We start from the raw sequence: 15,767 nt of genomic DNA, 5'->3' as shown, positions 1-15,767 counted from the left end.
ACCCACAGCAGGCCTTCTCCAGTATCTGGTCTCCCTTTTCTTCCCATCTGCTCTGGCCGGTCTCAATATATGTCCTCCAACGTTGGACTCCCTCCCCAGCAATCATTTATTGGGAAGGGGTTTTATGATACAAATCTGATAATCTCCCATGCACACTGGCACTGTTCTAATTGAAGTGGTAAGCCCATAAAATTCGAGCCCTTTGTCCTCCCGAAGGCCACAAGGTTTAAAAAGATACCATTGTCTGGCCCAGCACCCCCTCCGTTGTCACCAGGGACTGATTAAACAGAGTCCTGAATGGGAACAGTGCGGATTCTGTCTAGGTCCTTTTCAAGCCTGACAATGCACTTTTCAGTTCCCAAAACAAAAGGAGATTTAAGGATCGAGATTCTTCTGAGATAACCGCATCCATATGGAAGGCAAGGTGGCCGGCAGCTGAGACCCAAACACCCTACCCCCTTCCCCCCACCCCGTTACACCCCCCCCCAAAAAAAAACCCAGGTGATAACACCACCTCCTCCCCCTTCTCCTTCCCAGACAAGAAGGCCTAACAGGCCCGGTGCCCACTCCTTACCTATCTCCCGGGGCCCTTCCTCCCAACCTGCACCTGGCACCCTGCAGTGGGCGCAGGAGAGCGGGGTCGTCACACCTCGGAGAGAGTCACCGACGGCCCAGGAGGCCCGAGGGCTCTGGAGGCCTAGGCGGGAGCAGTTACAGGTGCGAACGGTGGAACGCTACATCCCCGGGCCCAGAGTGGTTCATGGCGCCTGCCCCAGCGGCGGGCCACCGAGTCTCCCTCAGACAGTCCTCCCTCCGGCGGCAGCTCCCAGCCAGCTTTGCATTTCTTCACTGGGTTGCCCTCACTCCAGCCCACCCCATCCGGCGGCTGCGCCTGGCCAAGGAGCCCGGAAATCACAGCTAACCGAGGCTTTCGCGGGCCAGACGTGGGGCCCCACAGTCCCTGAGTCCTGGCGCCCCAGCCCTGGAGACTGCCAGCCTGCGGCTAGGGCTGCTCCGGGGCGCGTGCACTCGGCCTCGCTGGAGCGCTCATTCTGCCTTGAGACCTTCAAGGTTGACTTTTGGGGTCTGAAAGGCCAGAGGACCCGGGAGCTTCGGCGCCCCCCTCCCCTCATTCTTCTGCACCAAAGGCCAGGTGGGCACTGAGATCTGCCCTTAGAGTCAGCAGGCGATGGGCTCTAACGTAGCCCGCGAGCGCTTCGAACTCCCACCAGGCCAGTGAGCCGCAGGCGCTCAGGGCACCCAACCTTTCACATTGGATTCTCGCACCACAAAAAGGCAAAATACTCTATTTCTTTTAAAAATAAGTTGCTTCCCATACAAACCGCTATTTAAAAATATACAAACAACACTCGAGCAATAAAACCTAGCTCTGGGGTTGGCGGTCCAGGGCAAGGCAAAGGGGAGAGCTGGGCGAGAGGTCCCTGCTAGGCTTTGGCCACGGCTGCTGCGGGCTGACCAGGGGATCCTGGCGCCCTGGCAGGTGCAGCCCGCACGGAGGCGGCCCCCAGGGCTCCAGATGTTGGACTGTGGCCCTTGCTGCGGCCAAGGAGCAGCGCCAAAAGTTTGCAGGTAGCCCTGACTGCCCCCCACGGCGGCCTCACCAGTTCCAGGAGACTAGGGCTGGGGACGCTAAGTGCTGGTAGGCGGGAAAGAGGCCGAGCGCCGAGCCGGGCCCGAAGGCGGTGTAGCCCGGCAGGGGGCAGGCGGCGGCCCCGGGCGCGCCGCACTTGTCCTGGGCTGCAGCGGTGCCTGGCTCGCCGCCGCCGCACGGCTGCCCGTCACGCACCAGCACCGGCACCACCACTCGGCGCAGCAGGCTGGGCGCGCCGTGCAGCTCCGCGCAGGCGGCCAGGTCGGACGGCTCGGCGGTCCCCGGTGCGCGCGCGCGCTTCAGTTTGTAGCGATGGTTCTGGAACCAGATCTTGACTTGCGTGGGCGTGAGGCGCAGCAGGCGCGCCAGCTGCTCGCGCTCGGGCGCCGACAGGTAGCGCTGCTGCCGGAAGCGCCGCTCCAGCTCCAGCGTCTGCGCCTTGGAGAACAGCACTCGCCGCTTCTTCCTCTTCTCGGCGTCTGAACCCGGAGACGCGGGCAGGGCGGACGGCCGCTGCGACAAGTCAGGCGGGCCGGTCTCCGGGCTGCTCTCGTCCGAGGCTGAGGACGGCAAAGGAGACATGACTGATGAGACGCCTGTCCCCCGGGACGCGGAGCCGCTGGCCCGAGGGCGCCCGCACCCCTCCGCACGCGGCTTTCAGGGCCGGACCGCGTCTTTCCCTGCGTTCACGACTGGACACCTACCTCTCCGAATTTAGTGACATTCATCACCAGGCCTGAGGTCGTACCCCCAAAAAAACCCATCCCGGGACCTCTTAAAATGTCAGATGTCCGGCCTGGCCGCTGCGCTGGCCGAGCGATTCACCATGAGCTGGGCCTCCAGCACTGGCCCCCTCCAGGCCGAGGGTTGCAAAGCCCTTAGTGGGGGGTGGAAAGTCAGCTTAGCCAAGGTCTAAGGAGGCCTGGAGAAGGCTGTGTTTTCAGGCACGTCAGAGGAATGTTACAGATACCATGACTCCTAGGAACCCTCCAATCCCGAGCACTTGTGCCAGGCTCAGGGATCTGCTCCCAGGATGTGCGGACCAGGGCGCACAGGACAGGGGCTGGAGGAGGCCGCAGCCTCCGGTTCCAAAGCTGAGGCAGTCCAGAGTCGGAGCTGGGATGTCGGCTTCCCTGTCCCGCACGGGCCGGGCGCCTGGCTCTGCCCGCCTCCCTCCCCCGCGCCACCGCACTCCTCCGCTCACTCACAGGGGTAGTGGCCGCGCTCCGACTCCAGCCAGGCGGAGCAGGGGGTGGGCCGGGGGCCGCGCGGCTCTGGTTCCCGCCGAGGCAGGTGCTGCGCGTCCTGCTCCGGCAGATCCAGGAGGCTGCGCACGGTGAAGCTGAGGCGTCCAGAGGTGGCCATGGCCGCGGAGGGGACGGAGGCGGGGGCAGGGGCAGGGCAGACTGGGGGCCGAGGGGCGGCCGGGGACGCCGCTCCTACAGATGGGCGTGGGAGGCGCTCGCCATGCGCAGGCCGCGGGGATATTAGCGCATTTACAGCAGAATCCCTGTTTATATAAACAGCTCTCCCCACCCGGGCCGCTTTGAAAGCCGAGGTCCGGGGCTCCGGGGTGTTAAGTACCTGAATCAGCGCTGGACCACGGCTGGGGCGAGCCCGGAAGGTGCCACCTCCGCCCCCGCCCCGCCCCGCGCCCCGCCCCTCGGTGCCCCGTTACCTCCCAGAGGCGGCAGGAAGCAGGCTTCGGCATTAGGGATTCCGTCTGATTAGCCCAAAGTGGGGACAGATAATGGGGATTGTTACCAGTGAATAACATCTTGGGTGGCGAGCGGTGGCCGCCACCCGCCCGACCTAGCTCCGGCTTCCTCCTCCTCCCCAGCTGACTTGGGGCCGGGCCCCGCGGGAGGGCCGGGAGGGGTGGAGGCGGCATGGGTGGGTTTATGGGCACCCAGGAATTTATTCCCTGTTTGCTTTATTCCTCGAGCTTGTTTGCTGGAGTGTTGGTTTCCCGCAATGATCCGGAAAGTGATTTACAAAGCGCCGTTAAACTCTGGCGCGCTCCGTTTCTCTTTTTGGTGGGGGCCCTGTAAGGATTCAGGGCGAGAAGTTCCCGGAGGGCTCGGGGAGAGGCCTGGCAGCTGCGCTGGCGAAAGGTTTGGGGACCAACGGAATCCCCAGCTACATGCCCGGTCCCACAAGCAAGCAAAACGGAGGCGGCTGACGGCCCGCTGTAGCTTGCCAGGTCCCGGTTCGGTGACCGAGCTCTGCAAAGTCCGGCCCCTGCCCATTCTGGGTCCCCTGGACCGCGGGGGTTCTCAGGGCGGCCTAGGAGGACCGTGGGACCTCCCGGGCGTCTCCAGGAGCTCTCGCAAGACTAGTGCGCCTCAGCCCCCTTCGCCTCGACTGCAGTCTCAGGGCGTGGGCTGCAGCCAGCGCGCAGGACCCGGCCGGGAGCTCCCAGAGCTGCATACCCCAGCACGGCTGCCGGGCCTGGCTCGGGAACTGGGCCCGCCAGGCTAATGATCCAGCCGGTCTAGAGAGTCTCCTAATCTTCCAACCCTTACCGTACCACCCAGAAAACGATCTGTGTAGGCGGCTCAGAGCTGGCGGGCATGGATACGTCTTATTGGCCGATGGCCTGGCCCTGACCGCGCCCTGTTTGAGGCCTCTCCTGCAGCTAGTGGTTTGGGTATTTGCTAAATTTCACTCATGGGCGCTGCACTTGGATGGCGCCACTCGAAGTCCTGGGCTCCGCAGAGGTTGAATTTGAACCCATTCCGAACGCGGCGGCCGCAGTCCCGCGCACCCTCCCCAGCAGGATCCCTACCAAGCGTGCCGGAGGTGCCCGGGGCTGCGCTGCGCGCTGGGTGGTCGGGCGGAGGCAACCCCAATACTGGCCAACTGCTAGGCCGCGGACAAAAGGGAAATGGAGCTCGACGCCCCGGACCTGTTGGAAGCATTTGTTCCAGTCAAGATTTTGCATTTGTTCAGTTCGGAATAATGCGTGATTGACGCCTGCTCACAATGCGCTTTAACGCGCCAGGATAAATCGGAGCTTGTCCGGTGTTGTCATGGTTTTCAATGGGGTTGAATGGGATTGGGAGCAAGATCGACTCTGCTGGCCGTCTTTCCGCGGCCCTGGCAATAGATTTATTAGTTATGTCTTTTTAAATAAGATTAAATTGAAATGATTTGGCTGTTCTCCCTGCAGACGGGGCCAGAGGGCGAGCAAGGGGCGGGGGAGGCAGGAAACCCGGCGCGCACCCAGCCCCCGCACCCAGGCGGTGGCTTCCGGGAGAGCGGGTAGGTAGAGCAGCAGCCCAGGGCCTCGTGCACCGGCCTCTGGCTGGAGCCCGACGCCTGGAATCCCTGGCAGCCTATTTCCCCAGCTGGAAGCGGAGGGAGGGCGCCGACGCGGGCAGTCGTAGAGAAGTCTTAGGAGAGACTCCCAAATTCGGACCTGCCAGCACTTCGAGGTCTCGTGCTGTGGAAGGGGCTCCGGCCTGTGAACCTCTGGCCCTGGCTGGCTCTCACCCCCTCCCTGCTCTGAGTCTCCCATCTCGCTCATCTGAAGGCCCCGTCAGCCTTAGGATTCCATCGTTGTGGTGACGTTTAGCAGGGGCCTTTTGGGCCCCTTCCTCCCTGGTCCTTGAATTCTCACCGTGAGGACTCTGACTGCGCCTGCCCCTAGGAGAGGAGGCAGCATCTATCTCTGGGTTTCCCAAGGGCCCTCCACAGGAGTGGGTGCGAGGGCCTTACAATTTTGGACCGAAGACAAGTCAGGAGAAGCAAAAGAAGAGTCTTGCCTTGGGTAACTGACCTCTCTTAGCCTTTTAATCTATTTAACATCCTAAGCCCACACTGACGTGTAGAAATAAGTAAATGGCACTCTTCAGCTCTTAAGAGCTCTTCAGCATCAAATATTTGCTTTTACTCTTAGTGTTTGGCTCCCAAAGCAGAGATACACCCCCCCCCCATCTATCTAGCCAAGTGCTCCCCCAGGGAGACTTGGCCCTGGGATTAGTTACAAATATTACTTCTAACTTCACATTCCCCGACCCAGGAAGTGTTTCTGGGTCCCAGTCTGCGTTTTTGAAAAATCCCTGGAAAAACCCTGTGGCCCCTGGTTCCAGAAGGTGCAGCAGCTGGGTCCCTCCTTGCAGTCCCTCTTCCTCCCCTGGGAGATCTCAGCTGTTTACCAGCCTTCCCCTCAGCTCAGCTGGGGGGCTTTATCTAAATTACCTCCAAGACCCAGAGCCCAGGGGCTCCAGGAGGGTGTTCAGTATCAACCCTGCCTTCTGCAGAAATGCAGAAAGGAAAGAATCAGGATTGCTAGGGAACCGGGCTTTTTATTGCAACTTGAAGACATGGGAGTATCAAATCAATTCGACATTGGGTCAGCAGAAAGAAAAGGTCAAGACACCATTTTTCCGACATCTTGGAAATATACATAAGGATTGTCTGCATTTCACAAGATATTCTTAGAATCAAGAGTAAACATCTTATTAGACCTCCTGTTCAGGCTTTGAAATGTTGTTTGGTGTTACAAACACTTGAACTTATTTTACAACTCAGCGTAGCCTGTGAATATTATTATTTCATTGGATAAGTATTTGTTTCCCCATAATTTAATGTGGTGTGTCTCAATTCCAGGAAGCATCGTTGATCCTTAGGCATCTGTGATGTAGTGAAGCTGTCTGGGTGTGCTAATCATCCTTTTAAATGTATCATCCAGAGCTGATCATCACTGCTACATGCTTAAGAATTTAAGACTAGAAAATTCTGAAATAAAACTAAAGTATCTTGATTTTTAAAAAAACATGATTGTGTCTATATCTTGCATTCTGTTTTTAAATCCTTCCATTTTGGTTAAGTGTTTCACAAAATCCTGCAAATCTATACAGTATTGAAGAGAGGCAACATTGCAAATTCCCCTTGATAGATGGAGGGCTCTCAGCTGCCAGGACGTTTTTCTGTGCCTCATAGCAACTGCTCTCTTCTCTTTATCAGTATGCTGGTTAAAACAGCGAAAGGAAAATAAAAATGGGCTACTGACACCTCCAAGAAGAAGTGGATGATCTTGATTGGCCATAGGATGCAAAGAAAAGGCAGCATTTAAAATCAGACCTCTTTGCCTTCCCTTCTGAAAACTAGTCGCCATGAATAAGTAAACATTTCCCTTTTAATGGCTGATCATCAATTGCCTGGTGGTGGTCCTGGCCTGGCTGGTACTGATGATATTTACATATAGGACCAGCCACAGCCATTACTTTCAGCCTGGGAATTTAGTCCACCTTTGAAATGGGCTCTAGATTTTAGTGTTTAACGCCAAAGGACAAGATTTGAATTATCCCACCTTAGGTCTCTTTAAAATACTGACTTTACACTATGTCCTTGTCCTTGATCTCCAGGGCTGAAGTCTTTCTTTCCTCACATGTCTATCCCATTGTTTAAGTACATACTGCAGAAGGAAAAAAAAATGGATATGCGTAAAATGTTCCAAAGAATTTTTTAATGGGTTTAATGAAATATCCCTGGTCTCTATTTCCTAAAGAGCCAGCAAGTAACTTTTTACTTTTAAAAACTAATTTATTGAATGTTTTTGGTCTTTCTCAAGCTTTACAGTTGTATAAGGGTGTCTTGTCGGTGTGGCATGTAAGTTGTCAGAGTGATGGGAATACAACTTGGTGGGAGGGCTGTCAAATCTTATTTGTCTGGAGTTGAGCGTCTTAGTTTTGTGTAAGCATTTTTTGAAGGTACCAGTTTAGACTCTGTTGCTTGACTGATGCAGATTTAGTTCCTGTAAATCAGGATCATTATTGCTGTTTACATAATAAAGGTGAAGGCCTTCCATCCCAATGAACACCATTCACAGATACAGACTGGGTAGGCTGACCCCAGCACACTGTGTGATGCCAACCCCAGCACTTCCCACAACACTCCCTGCAGGTGCACACTGAACACCACCACCAGCACTTCAGCTCAAAGCAGTTAGTGTTGTGTCTTTGTCCTAAATTATTCATGCAGTAGGATGGGGCCTTAAGAGATACCTTTACTTGGTTCTGAAGTCAACTTTATTAAAGGGACATTTCTGTCTTTTTTTTTTTTTAACAATTTAAGCCAATCACTCTGCAGAAGTATTTGTTATGTTAGCATTTGGTGAACACAGAGACTATAGCCTGTGAGCAAGCTAAAGAATCAAATATTCAGTTTTCTCATCAACAACGGTGAATTTAGGGATAACAAACTGTCCCTTTCTGTTTTATTCATTTGAGAATGTTTTTCAATGTGCACTCACACGTCTTATCCTGTCCTGAGTCCGGGTAGATTATCGAGAAGAAGCAAAGCTTAGAGAGAGACTTAAAGGCATACGGACTGTGATACCCCTAGAATTGAGGAAATTAGTGAGGAGGATGAAAAGGACCTTAAGAAGAGGGCAATCTATTGTCACAGAACATGCTAGAAAAGAATGCTTTGGAAGGTTGCACCAGCTTAGAGCCCCAGGTTCAATCTGATTTGATCAACTTAGAGGAAAAAGGCATGAACAAGTGAGTTCCAGTTGACAGTGGCTTTTATAGTATTCCCCAGAGTATTTATGTTTCTAAAAGTGAATGATAACAGATCAACCTTAGCTTTTAAATCACACCATGCTTTTCCAGATCCTGTTTAATTTACTCTTAGAATTTCCTTGGGAAAAGCATGGTCGCCTCCGCCAACAGGAAGCAGAAGTGTTCACCAGGAGCACAAAATGATAACCTGCAGGAATTTGCCCCCCACAAATAAGTAAAAGAGCTGTGTGTGTTTACAGCAGCGTCTGGAAGTCGCTGAGCCAGCAAAGGTAGCTGGCTTTGTGTTCTCCACTAAATGGGTGTTTGCACTGAAGTCACATGCTGCACAAAGGAAACAAAACAAAATAAAAATGTCCTTCGTGTTCTGGTTTTCAGTCGTTTGTGTGAGGAGGTTCTTGGCCTTTATGGCTGCAGTGAAAAGTTCCTCATTGGAAGGGGACATTCCACTCACCCTGCTTCTTGTGCACAGGGAGCTTACCATGGAAACTACCTCTGGCGCCATCAAATATATAAACGACAACGCTCCATGGGCATTTTAGGTTTAGCTGTGGCTCAGCGACAGGGCATGCAGAAGGGGGTTTAGAATTTCTGGAGAGATTTATTGTTCTGCTTGTCTTGCTCTGAGTCTTCAAACCCATAAATTGGACTTATTCAGATTAGGAAACAACTAAGAAATGACTTCAGCTAAGGAAATTCTCTCCCATACTAACATGTATGCTCTATGTATTGATCGCAAGTTATGTATGGTAAAGCTATACTTTTTATGGTTGATTTTTTTAAATAATAGCCTCTGTATCCCCAAGATAAGAAATTCCTCTTCAGTGTTTGTACTTTTTGTATTTAATTAAGCATGGCTTTTATTTAAGTGAAACAGACAAAAATGAAAACCCCACAATGTCTTTTACTGAACATGTTTGTTAATAAGCTCCATCCTAAACTGTCATTGACTTATCATTAAAATAGGAGATTTTGCTTTATAATGTGAACTGGAGGAAACAAGAGAGGGCTTTGCAAAACTTCTATGGCGTCTTTTTAGGTTTCACCTGCTTGTCAAGCTCTCATTTGATTTATGGCCAGCCCAGGTCACTCCTCCTTGGTCTCCAGCCCTCTCTGCCCATGGCCACGGGAAGCAGTCCTAGGGATCGTCTGTGTGTGACAACATCCTTTCCTGGGTTTCCTTTGCTCATTTCCATTACCAGCTCCTCACGGTGAGGCAGTTTACGTGAGCTAGACAGAGACTCCCAGAAGGCTATGTATGGTATCAGCATGGGTGCATTTTGGATACACAATGAAAACCTGGTTCTTTCCTTTGCCACTAGAAGCATGTGTGTGTTTGGATGCTTTGGAGTGTGAGGAAGAAATAAATGACCACACTGAAGCTGCTCGTTTGAGCTTTGCTACTTCGAAAACAAATATCAAAAGCTTTTTTTTTAATTATTAAGCAAAAGGATTGGGCTGTAAAATCAGAAGGGAAAAAAACTCAAAGATATGTGTGTCTACAGTTAGACATTTTATTTCTTACATGTCATTAAAATGATTCTATGCTGATGAACTCATTGAACGTTCAGATGCCAAATGATCACACAATATTGTTAGCAGGCCATCCCTGGTGAATTTAGTCTTCTGGGTTCTTCTATAACAAGAATAAAATAGAAACCACCTAGATTCCATAAATAATCATTTCTCTTCTAGAACCAATAGGAGCAGTAGGTGAATATCTCTTTACCTACATCACACTTTGCTTTTCTGTTATTGCAATTGTCTTTCTTCGGGGAGAGATCCCGAGGCTCCGAAGGGCAGACTGGGGAGGGGGACGCAGGCGGCCGCCATCTCTAACTGCAGGAATGGGCCCGGTGAAGGGAGGGAGGGGGAGAGGAGAAAGTGAGAGAGTGCCTGCCGCTGCCCGGTGGTCTCCCAGCCTGAGCCAGCCCAGCCGGGGATTCGCCCTGGCTGGAGGGCCGTCCGAGGAAGGTGAGTGGCAGGCAGTCGGTTTTGTCACCTCAGCCCTGTCACAGCACGAAGCAGAGAGAAGAAGGGGTGCGATGGTTTTGTGCAGATCCAGTTCAGGGACCTGAAGGCCCTGCACAATTGAAAAGTCCAAGCAGAGAGGAGCCTGCCTCTGGGAATGCTGTTGCGATTTCATTCCTCCCTTGCTTCCCTTATTTTCTCCCTTCTTCTTTTCTTTTCCCAGCATCAGTGACGGGGAGTGTGCTTTCGTCCGGCTTCCCCTGGATGTGTTTCCAAACAGCTTAGTCCCTCACAATGCTAATTGGCCGGCTCAGAAACCCTTTGCAAGTTGCATTTTTTTTTTTAAGAAGTTAACTCACCCTAGCAAAGACTATAGAATGAAAACCAGTTAAAAGCCAGTGAGGACAAATGTGTCTTAAATCGAGGATGAAACAAAGGGAAGGTGGGGGCACATCCCCCAATGTTAACAGGCAGAAAGCTGCACGTGCACAATGGGTAGGGGAGCGACCACCCAAGGTGATTCGCTTCAGTTCTGGGCTCGGCGGCAGAGACGTGGATCCTGGGGGCCTGGACGGCCGCCTGGAGTTTTGCTCTGGACGGAGCCGAAGTGGCCAGAATCCTCTTCCTGTTCCATGCTACCCTGTGTCAGTAGCCAAGTTTCTCCCTCCAAATACAACTAAAATACCAGGAGGTCTGCACTCCGGTTGCTGTGGCCGGCAGCCACACTCCTGGTGGATCCAGAAGGCTGTTAACTAGAGTGACTGAGCACTAATTAGTGTCAATTGAATTACAGGATTATACATCCCCTCCAGACCCCACCACAGGGCTGCCCACCCACGAAGATTTATCACCAGCCGCAGGCAGGTCCCCGGAGAGGCAGCGGTTTGTGGGAATTGTAATCCATAAATATATGGTAAGTAAGTCACAAGCAGGGAGCACCAAGCTGGTGCAGAGGGCGATCTAGCCAGGTGCAAGGAAGAGCAACCTGATTTCTCTTGTCAACACGCACAACCCGGTCAGAAAGAACCGGATCTGTGTTTGAAGTCTGACTCTCCCAATTACACCTGAGTGATCTGGATCGAACTTTGCAATTTCTTTGAGCCACCGTCTCCTCACATGTAAAGTAGAAATAATATTCATAGAGGTGTGAGGATTGTGTGCAAAGTGCAGTGCTGGCCCACAGGTAGCAGGTGCTCAGTTAGGGCAGTTGTTGCTGTTAGAATAATATCTCCCTTGGGGAAGTAGGCTACACAGTGGCAAAGTGGAGTTTTACCCTCACCAAACCAATGGGGGCTGCCTGTGGCAAGCCTGAGTTCATCCCTAGTCATGGGCTAAAGGAAACTCTATCTAGTCCAACTCTTCCAGACAGAAGAAAGGAAACCCGGGAGGGAGGGTAGGCGCCTTGCCCCTCGGCTCACAGAACTTGGCTTGGAGCCCAGGTTTCCCTAATCTGGGGTTCTTTCTACTTCAGCACACCCTGCATTACTGCTCTCTGAAGTAGCTTTTCTTCCCCTAACAGAGGAAGGGAAAAGCTGCGTCTGGAAGACGTCTTTCAACTCGGCAGCATTTGCCAGCTCGCGGCTCACCGGCTTGCTCCTCTGCCTCTCCAATCTGCAGCTAGTGCAGAGGCTCTCACTGCACTTACTAGGAGGACAGAGGCGCCGGAGCCCAAATGTTTTCATTTCTGGGTACCTCGGTAGCTGCTTCAGGTCTCTGTGCTTCCTAGCGTGTGAATCCCTGAAGTAGCCTTTGAATCCTCTCAATTCAACCAAAGCATCTTACAGGGAAAGTTCCCTCCCTCCAGTCCATGAGAAAATACCAGGTAAGAACAGAATCAGATGAATTGGGAGCATATGTATTTATTTGTCTGCAAAGGACAAGAGACAAGCGAATGTTGACTGCTTTAGAAATGTATTAAGTTTTATAAAAAGAAGAATTCTTTGCCTAGGAGGAAATAGAAAGCACTTAACGGAAGACTGTGCCGCTCACATCAGGCCCCTGGATTTCCTGGGCGACCTGGGGCAATGCAGTGTGGGGGAGGGGAGGGCCCTGTGTTCCTCATCATCTGTGTTTGCCCAAAGGGGGGGGGGCGGGGGGGGGGCTGCAGCGTCCCTGTTCTGCAGGGAGAAATGAGCTGGCTCCGAGTCTGTCCTCACAGCCAAAGCCACGCACTACCCCCTTCTCTTGTTGTCTAAGCTCCTTTAGCGCTCAGAGTCACAGCATCTGATTTCCCCCTTAGTCTCTGAACACTGCAGAGGCACGAATTCCATCTTCCCAGACTGTAAGCCTCTCCAGGACAGGTCCTGTAAGCTGTACTTCCTCTCTATTCTCCAGAGAAATAGCTGTTCTATTTTTTTTTTTTCTGATCGATATGAGACTATACTGCTAAGTACAAGACAAGCAGACTTGGTTGGTGTGACAACATTTCATCAGAAGGAACACTTTCCCCTTTGCCATAGTGCATATACTCAGATGAGAAATACGAGCCAAGACGAATTTCCCATCCCACTGAATGGCTCTCGAAGTGTTTTCTGCCAGAGGTATTGTGCGGTGCCATGGGCAAAGAGGACATTGGCAGAGGTCACCCCTTACTTGAAAGAAATAGTAATCCTTCTGCTCTCAGGACATACTCCAAGGGATTGTGTTGTTCTGGCTCAAAAGTTCTGTTCCCTTAGTCTGCACAAGACACAATAGATCATAGCAGCTGATTTAGAACAGTTACCATCCAGTGTATAAATATGTAAACATGGGTAAGTATGTATTTAGACAATTTAAAAGTGTGTCTCATTTACCCAATTATAAACAGCTGTCTGAGAGCAATTACGATTTATCATGTAAATGCTTATTTGCATAATTCAAAATATGAATATTATTTGCTTGATAAAGACTGTAAATAAATGGCAACCCAAACTTTCTCATGCTCAGAGTCTGATGCTAAGTTTTTACCGTTCAGAGTAAAAGAGTATTTTGTTCAAAACAGTACTTCCTTTTTGTAGCTCTACTGGGTTCAAGTACTTGTAATTTGACAAGAAAAAAAGCAAAAGTTTAAAAGTAGAGATGACTGGTTGAGAAGTCAAACAAGGTCACCCTACTCTGCTACTTTTATTCCTAGAAATTTTCTGGGTAGGGATGATGAATGGTCCTAGAACTACCTTCACTGAGTGTGAGCATTTAAAAAAAAAAAGAGTATTTATTTATTTGAAAGGCAGAGTTACAGAGGCAGACGCTGAGAGAAGGAAAACAGAGGTCTTTTATCCACTAGCTAGTTCACTCCCCAAATGGCCACAACAGCTGGAACTGGGCCAATCTGAAACCAGGAGCCTGGAGCTTATTCTGGTTCTCCAATTCAGGTGCAGGGGCCCAAGGACTTGGGCCATCTTCTACTGCTTTCCCAGGCCACAGCAGAGAGCTGGATCAGAAGTAGAGCAGTTGGGACTTGAACTGGTCTCCATGTGGGATGCCGGCACTGCAGGTGGTGGCTTTACTTGTTATGCCACAGCACCAGCCCCTCAGTATGAGTATTATGTATCAGTATTATTATGGTGAATTCTTCTAGGGCATTTAGCATATTAGTGTATGGACTGCAATTTGTTAAACACATAATTTTTAAAAATATATCATTATTGTTAAAAGTGTGGGACTACTAAATGAGTAGGTTTCTAAATGCAATAAGGAATATTTCTTCTTAAAACAAAACTATTCCGCTTATGTGGAAGCAAGTACTAAAATGTGGATATGAAAACTCCCCCTCAGGCATTACCTGATGTGTTAGTTAGTTACCAAGGGCACCCCATAACCAATCATCACCAACTTTGCGGCTTAGAACAAGAGAAATCTGTTCTCTCACAGTCCGGGAGACCAGCTGTCTGACGTGAAGATGGTAGCGGGGCTGTGCAGGGCCCAGAGGTTGGGAATTGAAGGTCTCTTTTGGGATATACGTTCTCCCCACTACACCCAATGAGAACCAATACATCAAGTCATGTCCCTGAGTCTTACAGGATCCTGAAATACTTTCTAAATCACTTTCCCCTCAAAGCGAATTTGCATTTTGCCTGGTTTTAGCATTAGGTGGAATGCTATGTTATTTGAGAATTCATATGTAATATGTGTCATATTCTTATACAGTACGTTCAAGAAGTATCGATTCCAGCTGCTATGTGAAAACCTTGTGATGAGAGCTCTCTGATGAGCAGACTATGCATTTAACCAGAACACTTCTTTCTTCTGTTATTTTCGACAAACAAAAGTTCATGATCTTTCCCTGAACTTGATGCTTCTCTTAAGGCCCTCACTGCTATTTTCCTGTCAGTCATGGTGGACCAGCCTTCCCAGGTACATTAAATCTCTGCAGCTCTCCTGGCTGGTGCTGTGGCCTAGCGGGTAAAGCCGCCGACTGCTGTGCCGGCATCCCATATGGGCACTGGTTCAGGTCCCGGCTGCTCCACTTCCGATCCAGCTCTCTGCTATGGCCTGGGAAAACAGTAGAACATCACCCAAGTCCTTGGGCCCCTGCATGCATGTGGGAGACCTGGAAGAAGCTCCTGGCTCCTGGCTTTGGATCAGCACAGCTCCACGTTGCGGCCAATTGGGGAGTGAAACCAGCCCATGGAAGACCTTTCTCTTCTCCCTCTGCCTCTCCTTCCCTCTCTGTGTAACTGAGTTGAGGGGGCTGATCACTGCCTCCTTGATGCAGCTCTTTCTATGTTTCTAGAAAACAAACTACTGGATGTCAACCACATTTGCTAAGCATTTGATAAAAGGGAGCTCATTCAGACTTCATGACCCTGGGAGTCATGTTTTATGATAGTCTCCCTTTATAGAAGAAAGTACTGACACTCTGATGGGGTCCACACCCTAGCAGCCACTAAGTGGCAGGGTATGAGTCCACAGGAGCCTGTCTGTAAGGCCCCTATCCCCGGGAGAGGCCCTGTCACATGCCACACCCTGCCTGGCTCCACGCTGCTGCTCCCTTGACTCTTTCGCACTCTTGGGCCTGGCGGGGGCGCTGTCTGTGCTGCTGCAGCTCTCCTGTTTTCTTGTGTTGCTGTGCCGCTACCCAGTGGCTTCTGCTCCCTAGGACGATGCACTGCCCAGATGGAAGCCTGCCCTGACCGGAGAGGAGAGAATGCATCATCTCTTAAAAGACCCTTATCAAGGGGCTCCTGGAGAAAAACAAAGGCAGGAGAAAGCAGGGCTCCATGGTGGTTCAGATGTGACAGAGCCACCCCTGGAGTCGGAGACTTCGGGGAGCAAGACTAGACCTTTGAATGAATGAACCAGAACTAAGACAGGCCTGGCCTATGCTCCTAAGACAGGAGGCCTATGACCAAGCAGGAAAGGCCTCCTGGGGAATCTCAGCCGGAATTTGCAACTATCACTGGTCTCTCAGATGGTTTGGGAGAGGTTTTGCTTCTCTGCCTTCCTGCTGTTACTTCTCTGCTTCTCACCAGTCTTCTGAGAGCAGTTACATGGTTGCCATGTCCATCTCACGATGCCTTCTTCTGTATACAGCCCATGAGCCCAAGTAGACAGCAAGTGTATCGGGGAAACTTTCTTCTCATACTCTCTGTGTCACCAACCGAGCCCTACAGTTCTACTTCTCATGTCCTTGACATTCAGGGAGGGCCATGACTGATAAGCATAAAGAAGTGGAAAAT

General features: G+C 51.2%; 1 protein-coding gene across 1 annotated transcript; it reads right to left on the bottom strand.

Moving 5' to 3' along the window:
- Positions 1–1,302: 1,302 nt before the first annotated feature.
- On the bottom strand, positions 1,303–3,395 carry NKX2-8 (NK2 homeobox 8). The gene is made up of 2 exons (XM_002718148.5): positions 2,821–3,395; positions 1,303–2,172 (listed from the first exon to the last, which is right to left on the bottom strand). The coding sequence occupies exons 1-2, from the start codon at positions 2,975–2,977 to the stop codon at positions 1,619–1,621; spliced, it is 711 nt and encodes a 236-aa protein (XP_002718194.1). The 5' UTR covers positions 2,978–3,395; the 3' UTR covers positions 1,303–1,618.
- Positions 3,396–15,767: the final 12,372 nt, after the last annotated feature.

This window comes from Oryctolagus cuniculus, chromosome 12, assembly GCF_964237555.1.
Source record: "Oryctolagus cuniculus chromosome 12, mOryCun1.1, whole genome shotgun sequence".
Taxonomy (NCBI): domain Eukaryota; kingdom Metazoa; phylum Chordata; class Mammalia; order Lagomorpha; family Leporidae; genus Oryctolagus; species Oryctolagus cuniculus.
The sequence above is the reverse complement of the archived record's forward strand: the minus strand, read 5'-3'. Positions and strand labels throughout refer to the sequence as shown.